Source organism: Petaurus breviceps, unplaced genomic scaffold (assembly GCF_028583685.1).
Source record: "Petaurus breviceps papuanus isolate PSGF00001 unplaced genomic scaffold, PetGlider_PUasm1.0 207, whole genome shotgun sequence".
Classification (NCBI taxonomy): domain Eukaryota; kingdom Metazoa; phylum Chordata; class Mammalia; order Diprotodontia; family Petauridae; genus Petaurus; species Petaurus breviceps.
Genome location: NW_027185850.1, coordinates 15508882 through 15525666, shown reverse-complemented (window position 1 = coordinate 15525666; position 16785 = coordinate 15508882). Strand labels below are relative to the sequence as shown.

At 42.5% G+C, this 16785-nt stretch overlaps 1 protein-coding gene across 1 annotated transcript in view; it reads right to left on the bottom strand.

Moving 5' to 3' along the window:
• LOC138164800 (uncharacterized protein C1orf87-like) overlaps positions 1–16785 on the bottom strand; it is a 62403-nt gene that overhangs the window by 36459 nt on the left and 9159 nt on the right. Inside the window, exons 2-5 of the mRNA XM_069092741.1 lie at positions 16382–16583; positions 12259–12399; positions 8933–9184; positions 5640–5761 (exon numbers count right to left, since the gene is read on the bottom strand). Coding sequence (XP_068948842.1) covers positions 5640–5761; positions 8933–9184; positions 12259–12399; positions 16382–16583 — 717 coding nt within the window. The remainder of the gene's footprint in view (positions 1–5639; positions 5762–8932; positions 9185–12258; positions 12400–16381; positions 16584–16785) is intronic.

Sequence of the window (16785 nt, the reverse complement as noted above, 5' to 3'; positions counted from 1 at the left end):
GATGGATGGATGGATGGATGGATGGATGGATGGATGGATGGATGGATAGAAAGACAGGTAGATAGATGGAAAGATGGAAAGATAGAAAGACAGGTAAAAGAGGTTATGGGGAACAGCCCTACAGAACATTCATTTAAGGGGGGGCAGGACACTGAAAAAGTTATTAGGCAATATCAACAACAACAACAATGATACTATCTAGCATTTATATGATACTTTAAGGTTGTCATTTGATTCTTATGGCAACACCTCTCATCATTCTCTCCATTTTACAGAGGAGATAACTGAGGTTAATTGACTTGCCGAAGGTCATGGAGTTGATAACACATTATTTTTCCTCCCTCCCTTTTAGCTTTTCTACTTCTGCCGAGCACACCACCATTCTTTTAGTCTCTCAGGTTTTCCACCAAGATGTCATCTTTACCTCTTTATACTCACCCTCCCCGCTATCCCTATGTGACCCATTGCCAGATCTTATCAATTCTAGAAGTCTCTCAAATCTGTCCTCTTCTTTCTACTCCTAACATAACCAGTGTCTGAGGCAGGGTTCAAACACAGGTCTCCATGACTCTAAGTTGACACCCAAGCCCACCTATGAAGTAGGTCCATGCTTACTCCCCTCTGATTGCGGAGCAATGCTGAGAGCACCACCACCACCATCAAGGGAACAAGAGGCAGTGCATGAAGAAGTCCCACTTCCTGTAGCCTGTGGGATTTTCTTAGAAGGCTCAGGTCCAGATGCCTCCTACATCTGGTCTAACTTAGATTCAGGGAGCTACTGCCACCCCAGCTATCACTGGCAATGCTTCGAGTTTCAAGCACATTTATGTCTCTTTGACTGGAGGCTCCCCACAACTGAACACCCAGAATAGGCTCTCTTCTGGACTTAATACATTAATGAAAAAAAGTCTTGTATCAGCTATAAGCTGGGTCCCTGGACCATTGCTCCTGTTTGTCTGTTTTTGACAGGAGGATTTTACAAGCAGCAGCTTTTCTGAAAACCTTAGGACCCTTTTCCCAGATGCCTCTTTCCCAAGAGACACAAAGCCACCCTAGGAGAAACTGGTCATTGGTGGAAATGTAGAAAGATTATCAGATGAAGTGGGTTTTGTGAGATGTTCCCTCTTGCCCTTAACCAGCTTGGTGAGTTTGGGAACAGAAACAGCAATCACAACAAATAATGACAGCAGACACTCTGCAAGGGGCTGTGTTATTTGTAAAATAGAGGCATCTGAGACATGGCTTTTAAAGACCCTCCCAGCTGGGACAGGCTTGGTCCTGAGCTCTCTCCCCAACATTCTCTGGACTAATATTCTAACATCTAGGGTCTCTCTGTCCTCTAATACTAGGTTCTAAGATTCCCTCCTGGCATTCAGTGTTGTCTGTTCTAACATTCTAAGATCTAAGGCACTTCTTGGTTCTAATGTTCTGTTCTATGGTTCCTTCCCACTCTGACATTCCATATCCTAAGGTTCTCTCCTGAAATTCAGGGTCAGCTGTTCTAATATTCTAAGATCTAATGTTCTTCTCATTTCTCCACTTCTGTGCTTCTTCAGTACCATACCCTCAAGGAGCCTGACATCTAATTGACAATCTGAATGGCCTCCACTTGAAGAAGCATGAGTCTTGACCTTAAATGACTTAGAGAATTCAGGTGAGATTCTTGGTCACACTATTACTAGAGTTAAGCTTTGATCATGGAATTCTACTGTAAAAGCAATAACACCCTAAAATATCTAATTCAGGTTTGGGGAACCTGTGGACTTGCGACATGTGACCTTCTAGGTCCTTGGGTGTGAACTTTTGATTGAGTCCAAGTTTTACAGAACAAATCCTTTAACTAAGGAGATTGCTTCTGTGAAGTTTGGATTCAGTGAAAGGGCTGAGCTTGAGGACCGAGAGGGTTACATGTGGCCTCTAGGCAGCAGATTCCCTACTCCTGATCTAACTGAAGTAAGAAAAATAATTCTGGGATGGGCGGAGCCAAGAGGGTGGAGTAGAAACAGGACTTCCTTAGGGCTCCATCTTCCACCTCCTGTAATTCATGTAAAAGGTGAATATGAACAACTTTGGAGCTACAGAACCCACAAAATGACACAGAGAAGCTAATCTACTGCTAAGGACAGCCCAGCAGGCCGGCCAGAAGTGGCCACTGCAGTGCTCTGGGAGCCGACCCCAGCCCCTCAAGAGCCAGAAGTTTTAGCCTCAGGGCAGCCACAGCCAGCCACCAGCTGGAGGGACTTCAGATCACCAGCAGCTGTGGCACTTTCCAGAATTATAAACACATAGATGCTAAGGACAAAGAGATAGATCAGTGCAGTGTGAACTTTGGGATCCAGTAGTTTGGGAGTTGGCTCGGTCTTTGCCCCCGGGGCAAGAAGTGGATGAGGCACAGCAGCAATGCAGCCACAGCCATGTGGCTGCTTCAGCTCTTGTCCTGCAGATTGTAGGAGGACCAAGCCATTCAGCCACAGCCCCTGGCAGGCAGATTGCAGGAGGACCAAATGACCAATCTGAGGGGTAATCACTCTTGTTTTACCCTGATTGGATCTGGATTGCTGTCGAGGGTGGAGGTCCTGGGGTGTGGGACTATCTTGCCAGAGTGTGTGGTGGCTTCAGGGAGGGTACCCAACTAATACCTTTGGCAGCTGAGAAAACCCCAGTGATTGGGACAAAGCTCCCCTGTCTGGCAGCAGAGTCCTACTGTGGCAAAAGCCCAAAAGTCAAGTAATTGAGTGGCAACATGAGCAAATGAAGGAAGGAAAGCAAGCAGAGCAAGCCAACATTACACTCCTATGTTGGGGACAAAAAGGATCAAAGCATGGAACAGGAGGAAGACAGTGAAGTCAGAACTCCTGCACCAAAAGCTTCCGAGAAAAAATATGAGCTGGTTACAGCCCATAGAAGACCTTAAGAAGGAATTTGAAAACCAAATAAGAGGAGGAAAAATTAGGAAGAGAAATGAAGATGATGCAAGAAAATTATGAAATGAGAGTCAACAACCTGACTGAAGAAAATAACACCTTAAAATAGACTAACTTAGATGGCAAAAGAGGCTCAAAAAGGCAATGAGGAGAAGAATGCCTTAAAAAGCTAAGTTTGCCAGATGGAAAAGTATCTCAAAAGCTCACTGAAGAGATTCATTCCTTCAGAATTAGATTGGAGCAAATGGAAGCTAGTGACTTTATGAAAAATCAAAGTACTATTAAACAGATCCAAACAAATAAAAAATAGAAAGCAAAGTGAAATATCTCATTGGGAAAACCACTGACCTGGAAAATAGATCCAGGAGAGATAATTTAAAAATGATTGGACTTCCTGAAAGCCAGGATAAAAAAAGAACCTAGAAATCATTCTTCAAGAAATTCTCAAGGAAAATTTCCCTGATGTTTTAGAACCACAGGGCAAAATAGAAGGTGAAAGAATCCACCAATCAAATTGAGAAAAAGATACCCAAAAGAAAACTCCTAGGATTATTATAAGCAGGTTCCAGAATTTCCAGGTCAAGGAGAAAATATTACAAGCAGCCAGGAAGAAACAATTTGAATATCGTGGAAACACAATCAGGAAAAACATAGGATCTGGCAGCTTTTACACTGAGGGATCGAAGGGCTTGGAATATGATATTCCGGAGGTCAAAGGGGCTAGGATTAAAACCAAGAATCACCTACCCAGCAAAACTAAATATCATGTTTAAGGGGAAAATATGGTCATTCAGTGAAATAGAGGACTTTCAAGCATTCTTGCTGAAAAAACTAGAGTTGAATAGAAAATTTGATATTCAGATACAAGAAGCAAAAGAAGCATGACAAGGTAAACAAGGAAAAGAAATCATAATGAATTTATCAAATTTGAATTATTTACATCCCTACATGGAAAAATGATATTTGTAACTTATGAAACTTTTCTTAGTATGGGAATAGTTGAAGGGAATAGAAATGTCTGCATATATATATATATATATATATATATATATACACACACACACACACACACATGCATATATATGTCTATATAGGAGGGTATATGGGCATATGAATACATATGAGAATGTGTTTATATATGTGTACAGGTATACATAGATAGAGGGAGCAGGACCAATTGAATAGGAAGGGGTGATACTTAAAAGGTGAAATGAAGAGGTGAGAGAGGAATATAATGAGAGGAGATGGGGAGAGACAGAATGGGGTAAATTATCTTATATAGAAGAGGCAAGCGAAAATGGTTACAATGTAGGGGAAGAACAGAAAGGCAAAAAGGAATGGGTCAACCTTACTTTAACCCTAAATGGGGTCACAAAGAATCAGAAATGCCTAAAAAATAAAAAACAAATATAAAAATAATTCTTATGTCCCTAGCATCGGTCACAGAACATTTTTAACAAATGATAAACTCTAAGGTCTAAGAAACAATATGGTGGTATAATGGATAAAAAATTGAACTGAGAGTAAGGAACAAATGGGTCTAAATGTCATCTTAGATGCTCACTGACTTTGTCCCTCAGTAAATCACAGAAAAGCCCTACATCTCATTTTCTTCATTTGTTAAAATGACAGGGATTGGACTTAATGCTCTCTGGGGTCCCTTCCAGCTTGGAAAGCCTTTGATTTTCAGTATTAGGTAGTAGTATCCTAATTATAAAAGCTAGTATTTTTACTAACATGACATTTTGAAGCCAGTGTCCTCTATATAGATGAAGTATAAAGAAACCTTATGGAAAATATAATTCCCTCTGGTATCAGGCTGCAAAGCTTCAGTTTTTAATGAATGAACTTAAAAAAACACTTTTTACACACTCAGTATGTATTGAGCACCATGCTAAGTTGGTATCTCTTTCCAATCCCCAGGTTGTTTAAAGGAAAAATAACCCAACCCAACCCTAAGCATTCTCTGCCTTGTTTTTTCTATTTTCCCTGTGCTTCAGGGAAGGAGATCCCTGACTCATTCATCTGAAATCTTTCTTCAGTGACATAGGTGGGCCCCTCTTCATATTCTCTGTGGTCTCAGCTCCAAGGAGAACAATGAACTCATGAGCACTGAAGGGCTTCAGCTTTCCTTTTTTTTTCTTTTTTCATAAATTTACTTTTCTGTTTTCCATATATCAAATACATAGGCAAGTGACAGAGACAGACAGAGAAAAAGAAAGAGAAACAGAGAGGGGGGAAAGGAGGGAGAGGAGGGAGGGGAGGAGAGCAGAGGGGAAGGGATAGAAGAGGAGAGGAGAAGGAGATGGAGAAAGATGGAGAGAGAGAGACAGAGAGAGAGAGAGCTCATGTAAAACTCTGGGGGGTGGGGGGAGACACAAAAAACAAAACATAAAGAATAGAAAGAAAAAAGGAAACCCATCATATGGTGACAAGGCCGGGTTAAGACCAAAGAGATTCCTTCAGGGGAGAAGAGGTAAGGCTAGATGGCCTCTGTGGGCCTTTCTACATCATAAGATCATGATTCTACATACTTATATGCACTGACCTCCTTTTCTAGAAGTGTTTAAGCAGTGCTGGATGACCAACCATTAGGGAGGGTCTAGAAGGAGCTTCTACATTGGGGGGGGAAATGGAACATCTAGTTCCCTAAGTTTCCACTTAACTCAGATTCCTTGAATACCTGACCATCTCGGAAGAAGGAGCAATGATCACCTTGGGCCAAGATCGCTGGTTTCCTCCTTTGTCACTGGGGTATCATCAGCCAGGGGCTCACTCCTTTGAGTTTCGTTTGACGCAGCTAACCTTAAAAACCACAGCAGCTTTTTATAATTAATCTAAAAATGAACATACACTTTGGTTACATGGAAAAATAAAGAGATTTCCAAAATGTCTTTAGAGAATCCATTCATCCTTCCATCCATTCATTAATTTATTGATGCCCACAAGGGACCAGGCCCCAGCCTAAATTAAAACAATCCTTGTTCTTAAGAAGTTTATTTTTTAAAGGGGGAGACAAAATATACCTCAAAAACACATACACAATAAGGGAACATATACAGAATAAGAGCTGACACTGCCCAGGCCAATGCAAGGAACTTTTCTAATAATGCAGATCAGAGCTTTCCCTGTCACTCATACTCTTAAAGAAATGCCTCAGGCACAAAAGGTTAAACGATTTGCCCAGGATCCCCACTTCCTTGATGGCAGGGACTGTGTTCAGAGCTCTGTTCCCAGGAGTTTCCACACTAATGGTACCATGACCAGACCCCAAACAAGCCCAAATCTGCATCTCTTTTATCTGTCTCTGAACAACTAGCCCAATAAACCTGATGACCAAGGCAGTGTGGCTGAATGGAGAGTGCCCTGCACCTGAAGTCAGAAAGACATGTATTCCAATCCCAACCCAGGCACTTGCTAGCTGGGGAATCCCAGACAAGTCATTCCTTCAGTGTTCGGTGCCTTGGCTTCCCCATCTATAAAATGAAGGGGTTAGACAGGAGGGCCTCTATTGTGCCTCTCACCTCAAAACCTATGATTCTATGACAAAAGTCATTTCCCAAGGAGACTTTGACCCTCCTGTGCCTTTCAAGTATCATCATTATTACCATTAAAGAAAACATAATTAATATACTTTTAGGCTCCCAAAGTTCATTCCTCCCAATTCCTGTAAGGAAGGTGATGCATATATCCTAAGCCTCATTTCAGAGAAGGGAAAAATGGGATTGTAGGAGGTGAAATTGATTTTTCTGAATTTCAAATGTTCCTTTAAAACCTAACTCAAGGGGCGGCTAGGTGACGCAGTGAATAGAGCACTGGCCCTGGAATCTGGAGGACCTGAGTTCAAATTCGGCCTCAGACACAACACTTAATAGCTGTGTGACCTTGGGCAAGGCACTTTATCCCAATTGCCCTGCATTACCCCCTCCAAAAAAAAAAAACCTCAAAGAAATCTTTCCCTGATTTCCTCTAGTTGGTGACGACTTTTCCTTCTCAGACTTTCCAGAGCAGTTTGTTTCACATTTAGCAGGTAAGAGTACATATTATAGCTTTTTGGCTTCCTAGTAGACTGTTAGCTTTTGGAGGGCAGGGACCCTTTGGTCTTCAGTGCCTAGGATGCAGTGGTTTTTCAGTCATGTCTGACTCCTTATGACCGCACTTGGCATTTTCTTGGCAGAGATACTAGAGTGGTTTGCCATTTCCTTCTGAGGCAAACAGGGTTAAGTGACTTGCCCAGGGTCACACAGCCAGTAAGTGCCAAAGGCCAGATTTGAACTCAGGAAGCATTCAGGCAGGGTGCTCTGTGATCTATGGCCCCACCTAGCTGTACCTAATCAATGTTGTGTCTTATTATATTAAGTAAATAATAACATAATTAGAAAGCTATCACAGGTAGTGTGGTGCAGTAGATTCAGAAGATATGGGTTCAAATACCACCTCTGATGATTATCACCTCCATAGGCTTGTGCTATTCATGAGGTCTGTGAGGTTACTTTGCAAAATATTTTGATGAATATATTTCAATATAATTGATGTCCTTTGTAATTGTATGTGTGTGTGTGTGTACACATGGCTAGAAATACCTAATTATGACTATCCACATAAATATCAATCTATAGCTAGCTACCTATCTATATAGAGATAGGTAGGTAGACTAACAAATAGATGGACACTCTAGTTAAAACCATTATTCTGCTAAGGCTTCTTTCCACAGGCTTCACCAAAGTGCCACAGGGACTCAAGTCACAAAAAGGTTACCAACCCCTGCCTTAAGTAAACCCATTAACCTAATTGGCCTTAGCTTCCTCACGTGTAAAATGGGGGGGGGGGTTGAGGGGGTTTGGCAAGATGTTCTCTTTGATGCCTTCTACCTCTAAAACTATCAAACTATGAAAGTGTTGGGTAGAATTGAAATTCAAGTCTCCTGATTCTGCCCTGAACCTTCAATGGATAGGAGAAAATCAGAGAGTAAATCACGCAATAGCATTTATTAAGCACCTATTCTGAGTCATCAAAAAAAAAAAAAGAAACCTAAGATCTTGGCAACTGGTTTCATCACTTCCTGGCAAATAGAGGGAGAAGAAATAGAAGCAGTGTCTGACTTTATATTCTTGGGCTAAAAGGTCACTGAAGATGATGACTGCAACCATGAAATTAAAATACACTTATTCCTTGAAAGGAAAGCTATGGCAAATCTGGACAGCATATTAAAAAGCAGAGATATCACCTTGTCAACAAAGGTCCACATAGTCAAAGCCATCTATGGCTTTTCCAGTAGCAATGTGTGGCTGTGAGAGTTGGAATATAATGAAAGCCTGGCATGGAATAATCAATGCATTGGAATTGTGATGCTGGAGAAGACTTTTGAGAGTCCCTTGGGCAGCAACGAGATCAAATCAGTCAATACTTAAATAAATTAATTCAAGCTATTCGCTGGAATGATCAAATACTGAAACTGAAATACTTTGGCCAGAAAATGAGAAGATGGGACTCGGTGGGGATAAAACAAAACAAACAAACAAAAGCCAAACCAGTGATGTTGGGAAAGACTGAAGAAAAAAGGAGAAGGGGATAGCAGAGGATGAGGTAGAGAAATACTATCACAGAAGCAAGGAACATGAGCTTAGACAGACTTCAAGAGACAGTGGAGGATAGAAGGGCACAGAATGCTATGGTCCATGGGGTCACAAAGAGTCAGACACAACTGAACAACACCCAATTATGAGCTGAGTACTCTGCTGACCTGGGGATACAAAGACAGGCAAAGACAGACATGCGTCCTGCCCTCAAGAAACATAGTATGTAATGGAACAGTCACCATGAAAACCCATCTATACAAACAAGGTATATACAGGATAAATGGGAGGCCATTATCTCAGAGGTGAAGCTCTGACTTTAAGGATGGGGACAGGCTTCTTCAGACCCGCTCACTGAGCACATGCCTGTGTGAAACAGTGAAAGGCTCATTTTCTCTCCCCACCCCCACTATCTTATTAAGCTAGCCATACCAATTCTGAGTATCTGGTCTGAGTGAACCTCTGGAAAAGTAACTTGACAGTGGGCAACTGCAGAGGGACCTCGTGCTTTACTAGCAGTCGGCTCAGCTGGGATTGAAGAAGAAGTCCTGAAGAGATGGGATCTAAGACCTTCAATTCCTTCTCCAGCTGGTCCAGCAAATCAGGACTTGGAGGATGTACCTTGAATTCCCTTCCAACCATCACCAGAAGAGACTCATCTTCACTTGACCTCAGACCAAGGCTCTGAGAAAGACAATAAGAAAACAAAAACCAACCCTAACATATAAATTTTACAAGCATGTGTGTGTGTATGTGTGTATACGTGTGTGTACATGTGTGTATGTGTGTGTGTGTGTATTTTGGGTCTCCTCTTTAGTGACTGCTGGGCATGAAAACTGTAAGTGGGCATGAAAAGCTAATCCCAGGCAGGTCTATAGCTCACTCACACCCACCCAACTGGCCATCTGCCACCACTTATATTTCCAATCTTCTTACATCTTCCTCCCCATACTTGTGGATCCAGTGACTCCTGGCTATTCCTCTTACAAGACCCTCCAACTCTTAGCTCTGTGCATTCTCTCTGGCTGCCCCTGCCCACCCCCAGCCATGCCTGGACTGTCCCCCCTCCTCCACTTTAACTACAGACCTCCCTAAGCTGCCTTCAAGTCCTAGCTAAAATCCACTTCCTACAGGAAGCCTTCCCTGATCCCTTAATTTGAATGCCTTCCCTCCCCTAATTTCCTATTTATCCTAAATATAACTCACTGTGTATGTATTTGTTTGCATCTTGTGTTGTTCCCCATTAGAGTCTGAGCTCCTTGAGTACAGAAGCTGTCCTTTGCTTCTTTTTGTATCCACAGCACTTAGCACAGTGCCTGGTACATGGTTAAGTGCTTAATAAATGTTCACTGATTGACTAGAGAGCCAAATCAGCCCCAGAGAGTAACCAGAGGCCACCAGAATGGGTAGCAATATTTATCTGTATCTTTGGCCCATTATTTGAAAGTCAGCATAGTTTCTGGGCTCCTAAGACCCATGAGTCAATTAGCATGCCCTTATGTGTTGGGCATGACATGAAAAGACAAAGAACCTGCCCTCAAGGTGCTTACATTCCATTGAGTGAAATAAGTAGCCAGCGGGCAATCTTGCCTTTTTTTGTGTATCCCCAGTGCTTAGCCTCAGGACTGAAAAATAAGGAAATACTTCCAAATGCTTTCCTGATGGATGGATGGTGTGATAAACACATATAAGGTTATCCTATATACATACAGAATATGGGGCAATTTCTTGGGGGTGTGGGGAGGGGCCACTGGGAGCTGGAGGGATCAGGAAAAGCCTCACATGCAGAAGATAGCACTTGAGCTGAGTTTGGAAGGAAGCTAGGGATTCAGGGGTGAAGGGAGAAGGTGTCCCAGGCATAGGGGGCACCTTGTGCCAGGGAGATGAGCTATTATGTCTGAGGAAGAGGGAGGAGAGTGGTTTGGTTAGCACATACAGAGACTAAGGTCTAATAAGCACGAAAAGGTATATGGGCACTGCATGATTTAAGACCCAAAGTTCAAACCCAGGAGAGAAACTGAGAGTCTCGCCAAAAGCATTGGCTGGGGGCAAGCCATTCAATAAGTGAGGTGATGGTTCACGCTCTTCATTCACTATCATGAAAGGCAATATAGTCTAGTGTTGAATAATAACAACTAATATTTCCACAGCACTGGGAAGTATGCAAAACTTTTTTTTTCAGACATTATCTCATTTTTTATTAAAGTTTTGTTATCTCCATTTTATAGATGAAGGAACTGAAATTCAAAGAAGAAAGGTGACTTGTCCATGGTCACAGACTTAGAGAGTATGAGTCAAGGTTTGAACCCAGATCTTATCGATTGCAGTTCCCAAACTTGCTCTATTATGCCATGATGCCTTAGAGACTAAGTCCTTTTGGAGTCAGAGGACCCAGTTTAAATGCCAGCTCTCCTTCTTACTACAGGTGTGACCTTGGAGAATTCATTTCTCTCTGGCTCTTAGTTTCTCCATTTGTAAAATGAAAGGAATGCGTCAAATGATTCAAACTGACAAAAAATGGAAAGAGTTAATGTTTCTGAAGGGCTGTCAGAAGTCAGGCAAAAAAATACGTTGTTAGTGGAGTTATGAATGGTGTAACAATTCTGAACATCAATTTGGAATTTTTTGGGGAAAAGACTTAATAGTTACTTCCCCTTTAACTAGTGATCCCATATACACCCAAGAAATAAAGGTCCCATATGTAACGACATCTTCACATGAGCATTTTTTGTGGTAGGAAAAGCAAACTGGAAACAAACTAGTTGGGTAATAGATGAACAAATTATGACATATGGGAGGTTATGGAATATAATTGTGTTGCAAGAAAGAACTAATGGGAGGAATTCAGAGAAACATGGGAAGGCACGGGGCTGCTGAAATCACCAGTCCAGACAAAGTAAGATTTGAATGAATTGATAACAGAGTAAAGTACATGGGACCAAGAGGGTGATATACAGAGGGAATGCAACAATAAAAAGGAAATGATCATGAAAATCCAAGTGAATGTGGTGGTATTCATGAGATGGTCTTGGCCCCCAAAAAGCAGATGAAAAAAACCTCATCTACTTCCTTTCCTTGAGAAGGCGAGGGACTAAGAAGCCGCATGTGGCTGCAGCTCCTGCACTTGGCTTTGCTCAATGGCTTTCTTTTTTTTTTTACAAGACAAGGCCACTTTGGGATGATGGGTCATGTAAACAACAATTCTTAAGTACTTTTCACATGGCAGGCAATGTGCTGAGACTGGCGAAACAAAGAAAGGCAAAGATAGCCCCTGTCCTTAAAGATCTCAAGGTCTAATGGAGAAGACAACATGGAAACCCTTATGTATCTACCAGATGCATGCAGGGTAAATTGGAGGCATTCTCAGGGGAAGGCAATAACATTGAGAGAAAATGGGAAAAGCCTTTAACAGAAGGTAGGAGATGAGATGAGACTAGAAGGAGCCAGGAGGGGGGTATAAGGATAGGGATTATTTCAGGCATACGGGACAGCTGGTGAAAATGGATGGAGCTGGGAGATGAAGCATGTCTTGTGAGAAAAAGCAAGAAGGTCACGGGGCGGAGTCAATCTAGAAATGCCTGATATAAAAGTGAAAGCATCGAAAAACCCTTTAATAACAAAATAAAGCAAGAAATGTGGAGCTGCTGACTCCTCAATTCTAAATTCTACGTTCTTCTGATTTACACCATCTATCTGTGTTCTCTATCTTTGCTTTCCTGCTCCATACCCATAAAATAATCCTACTCCAATGCAGATACCTCGAGCCCACCTGGGCCATTTCTAGACATGTGTTCCAAGGTCCAGTCTATTGGGCTGGGTTTGGGGAGGCCATGAAGGTAGGACAGCGACTGGTCTCCCGAGGGCACGGAGCTACATTGAGCATTTGCCCCTTTTAGAATCTGACAGAGAAAAGACAAGAGCAGAAGAAAAGAGGTGAATTCATTTCTTTTTAAATGGACGTGCTTGGCTGCAAAGTTACAGGCCTTGTTATCGAGATTCATGTCACATGTATTCTTACCTTGGAGCCATTCGATCAGAGGACTCTGTGACTTAAGAGCATCTAGAATAAACAAGGGAAATCCAGAATCTTACAGGCCATAAGGATCTTAGATTTCAAGCTAGAAAGGATCTTTGGACTTATCAGGCCCAAGCTCTTAATAAATTGTGAGCTTCTTTGGAGCCATGACTACTTAATCTCCACTTTGGAGTTCCTTGTCTAAGGCCCTCCTCAATGCCAACATCCTCTGGTCTAAGGTCCCTCCCAGCTGTGGCATCTTCTGTTGTAAGGTTCCACCTAGCTTTAACAGGCTGTTTATGAGTCAGTTTGCAGAACTCTAATGATGCTTTCACATCTAATGACAAATCTTCATAGTGCCTTCCTAAATCACAGGAAGCATCACAGGTACCCTTCTAGGAAGATCATCCATCATCTGTAATCTTTAGTGGAAGGATTTCAGGGACTGAGCCCCAATACCCTCGTCTCTGCAAGGCAATGCTGACTCAGTAAGCATAAGGGAGTTGGGTTTGAAATGCTTTTCTGTGATTTCTTCACATCTTTTATTCCAGCAGGATGCCTTCTCCTTCCCAATGGTGGTAATGAGAGCCCCACACCCGGAACCTTCACCTCCTGTCCCAGACAACTGTGCCTGCCATCTGGTGGACCATCACCAGGGTTGCTCACAGACAAAGCTAATTAATGAGCCCTCCCTGCATCACACTGAGGCTGGCTTTGTCTAAGGGCCCAGTGTCAGCCCTGCCAAGCCTTGTGCAAGGACCCTGGGAGCTCAAAAATATGCCAGGCTCTGTGAGAGGAGGCAGAGAGCCTCTGTCTCAACCTACAGGACTAGATAACAAGGGGCCATTGCAGAGACAACTCCGGACCTCACAGTCAAGGGGGTAGGTTCTAGACCTGCTGTGACACTTTTCAGATGTGTGAGGGTGGGTAAGTCTCTTCCCTGACCCCCTCAACTTGTTCAGAAGAGCCTTAGGAACAATAGCAAGAAGACTTGGTGGGCTGTGTTTAGATGCTCTCCTCTCCTGTTCAGCTGCAATGTTAATCATCTTTATTTCCTGAAGTCTGGCCTCCTGCTATGTGCTTTCCCACCTTTGTCCAGAATGTTACATAATTGCCCTCTCCTTCCCATCTTAATTAGGAGTCAGAGGATCAGGGTTCAGATCCTAACTCTATTATTTACTTCTGTGCAACCTTGAGCAAGTCAATCCTCTCTTGGTCTCAGTTTCGCTTTATGTAAAATGAGGAGATTGGATTCTGCCAGAGGTAAGTCTATGGTCCTATGATTCTCTGCCCTTGTAGTCATAGGACCATATGATTGTGGGTCAGAAATAGAGCTAGAAGGGACCCCTGAGGCCATTTAGTTCAATTATCTCATCTTACAGATGACAAAACTAAGTTCAGGGGACATCTGGACATGTGTCCAAAGTCTTGAAAGTCAGTAAGTCAATAAACACTTAGTAAACACATGCTCTGTGCCAGGCACTGTGTTAAGCCCTGGGGGTACAAAAAGGCAAAAGACAGTCCCTGCCCTCAAGGAGCTTACAATCTAATGGAGGACACAAGCAAACAGATATGTACAAATTAGCTACATGAGGGATAAATACGAGATAATTAACAGAGACAAGGCACTGAGGAAATAGAAAAAAAAAAGTTTTCTGTGGAAGAGATTGTTGCTGGGACTTGAGGAAGTCAGGGAAGTCCGGTGACAGAGATGAGGGAAGAGAGCATTTCAGGCTTGGGGACAGCTGGAGAAAATGCCAGGTAACCAAAAGACAGGAGAACCAGATTTAAATGGTATTCACCTTGCTTTCTGACTGTCTGTGACCTACAACAGTAGCTTCAGAGTAAAATTAGTTGGGTTCCAAATCTAGGCCTTCACCTATCTCCCACCCTACCCACACACACACCCCTGTCTTTGATTCTGGACCTGAGACCTCACTGATATAGGTAAGTCCTAACGAGAAAACCCTTCCTAATTGAGCTCATTGGCCACTCTTCTGCAATTTATAATCACAAAAGTTGTCTAGGGCAATGAAGGTTGAGGGATTTGCCCAGAGCCACAATCTGTAAGTTTTTGAATCAGGACTTGAACCCAATCTGTTTGATTCTGAGACCCACTCTTCCTCTAATATATCATTTTGTCCTTTACTATTTTCATTACCCTGATACTAGGTAACAGGATGGAAGGAAGGCTGAGCTTGGAGTCACAGAGACCTTGACTCAAATCATTGCTCAGACACTTAGTAGCTATGTGATCCTGGGTAAGTCATGTAACCTCTCTAAGTCTCAGCTTCCTCATCCATAAAATAGGCATAATAATTACACCTACTTTTCACGGTTATTGTGAGGAACAAATGAGACAATATTTGTAAACTGTTTTGCAAACTTTGAAGTTCTATGTAAATGGTAGGTGCTATTATTATGCCCATTTTATACATGGGGGTACTGAGGCAGACAGAGGTTGAGTGATTTATTTGCCCAATGTCGCACAAAGAGGAAGTATCTGAGATTGAATTTGAATTCAGAGACCTTCCTGCCTCCTCTATCCACTATGCTAGAATGATTGCCAAAGCCTCTTCTTCTAAGGTTGCATGTTTGAGTAAAGAGAGTCAATGAGGCTAGACATTAGCAGTTTGTGCAGCCATTGGTAAATCCATATTGCTGTGGAAACTGACCTGCTCCAAGGCGCATGTTACTGGCTGTTTCATCCACTGTCACGTGTTACCTCAACCAAGATGGGCAATATCTCTATGTCTTAGGGTGCTCCTCAGTAAAATGGGAAGGTCACACTAGATTACTAGATCTCTAGATTACAGAACTCCAGAGTCAGCAGAGACCTCACCCAGACTAGCCCATAACAAAAGAACACCCACTTCTTCCCTGGTCCTCAGTTTCCTCATTTGTAAATGAGGGGATTGGACTTCATGGCATCTAAGACCACTCCATATCTAAAGCTATCATCTTTGGGAGCACAGCCACCAAGGAGGGGGAGCCCACTAGCTGCCAAGGCAGCCCATTCCACTTTGGGGAACCTCTAAGGGTTAGAAAGTTGTTTTGTTTTGTTTTTAATTTTATATTATAATTCTCATTAAAGTTTTAATATCTCTGAGGTATTGGCAATGAAGCATTGGAGAAAGAACACTGGGTCTAGACGTAGAAGATGTGACTCCAATCCCAGCTCTGACAGTGGAAGGCAATTCAATGTTAGTGTTAAATCTAGCATGAGGAAACCTGACTTCAAAACCCAGGAGCCTGTTGCACAGGAAAGAATGTCATATGGAAGAGGGATTGGACTTTTCTGCCAATTGCTGCCCATGCATCCTCAGGCAAGTCAATTAACTTCTCCAGACTTCTGTGAATCAACCAGGTGTATTAGAAAGGGCCCTGGCAATGGAGTCAGAGGACCAGAATTCTAATCAAGGCCTCTTACATTTGCCACCTCTAAAACTTCAACTCCCTGGGCCTCAGTTTCCTTCTCTGTAAAATGAGAGGCTGGACTAGCTGGTCTCTGAGGTGCCTTTCTGCTCTCTGTGAGTATAATCTTGGGGACATGGTCTTGGCCTGTAGGCTTTGGTTCCTTCATTTATAAAATAATGGGGCATATACCCAGCTCTAAATTTATGGGATTGTTTTCTCACTCTAAATTTATGATCCTTCAATCTGATGAAGTCACTTGACCTCCTTATGGCTACAAAATGATGGGTTTGGATTAGGTTTTCTCTAAGTATTTCCCAGCTTTAAATCCCATGATCCCATAAGTGAATCTGGATACATCTATTTCCATGGTCACCTCTACAGTTTCCTCTCTTTTCCCCTATCAAAAGCCCAAGAATATGTCAAAAAGCAATCATATTTTAATTACTCACACCACTGCCTGTTCCTGTGAGGACAGATTTGTCTTCTTCCTTTCCATTTTTGTTCCACTCTCTGCAACCAGGGTTGAACTTGACTTTAGGATCAGCAGGACTGTTGAAAGCTGGTGAATTTTCCCCAAACTGCCTTCCATGATGGGGTACCAATGGCCCCAGCTCAGGCTGAGCTTTGATTGTTGTGTTCTCCTTCGCCTGCCTGAGAGAAGACGGCAATGATCTTGAGCAATCAAAAAAGATTACTAAGTATATACTGCTCTGAAAAACATAGTGAAAATATCATCAAGTATGGGAAGTATCAAAGGACATGGGGGTCCTTCAGAAAGAAACAGTTGTTGTGCACTCTGTGGATCACTTACCTTGGAGATGGGTCACACTACTATATTCTCACAATGAGCAAG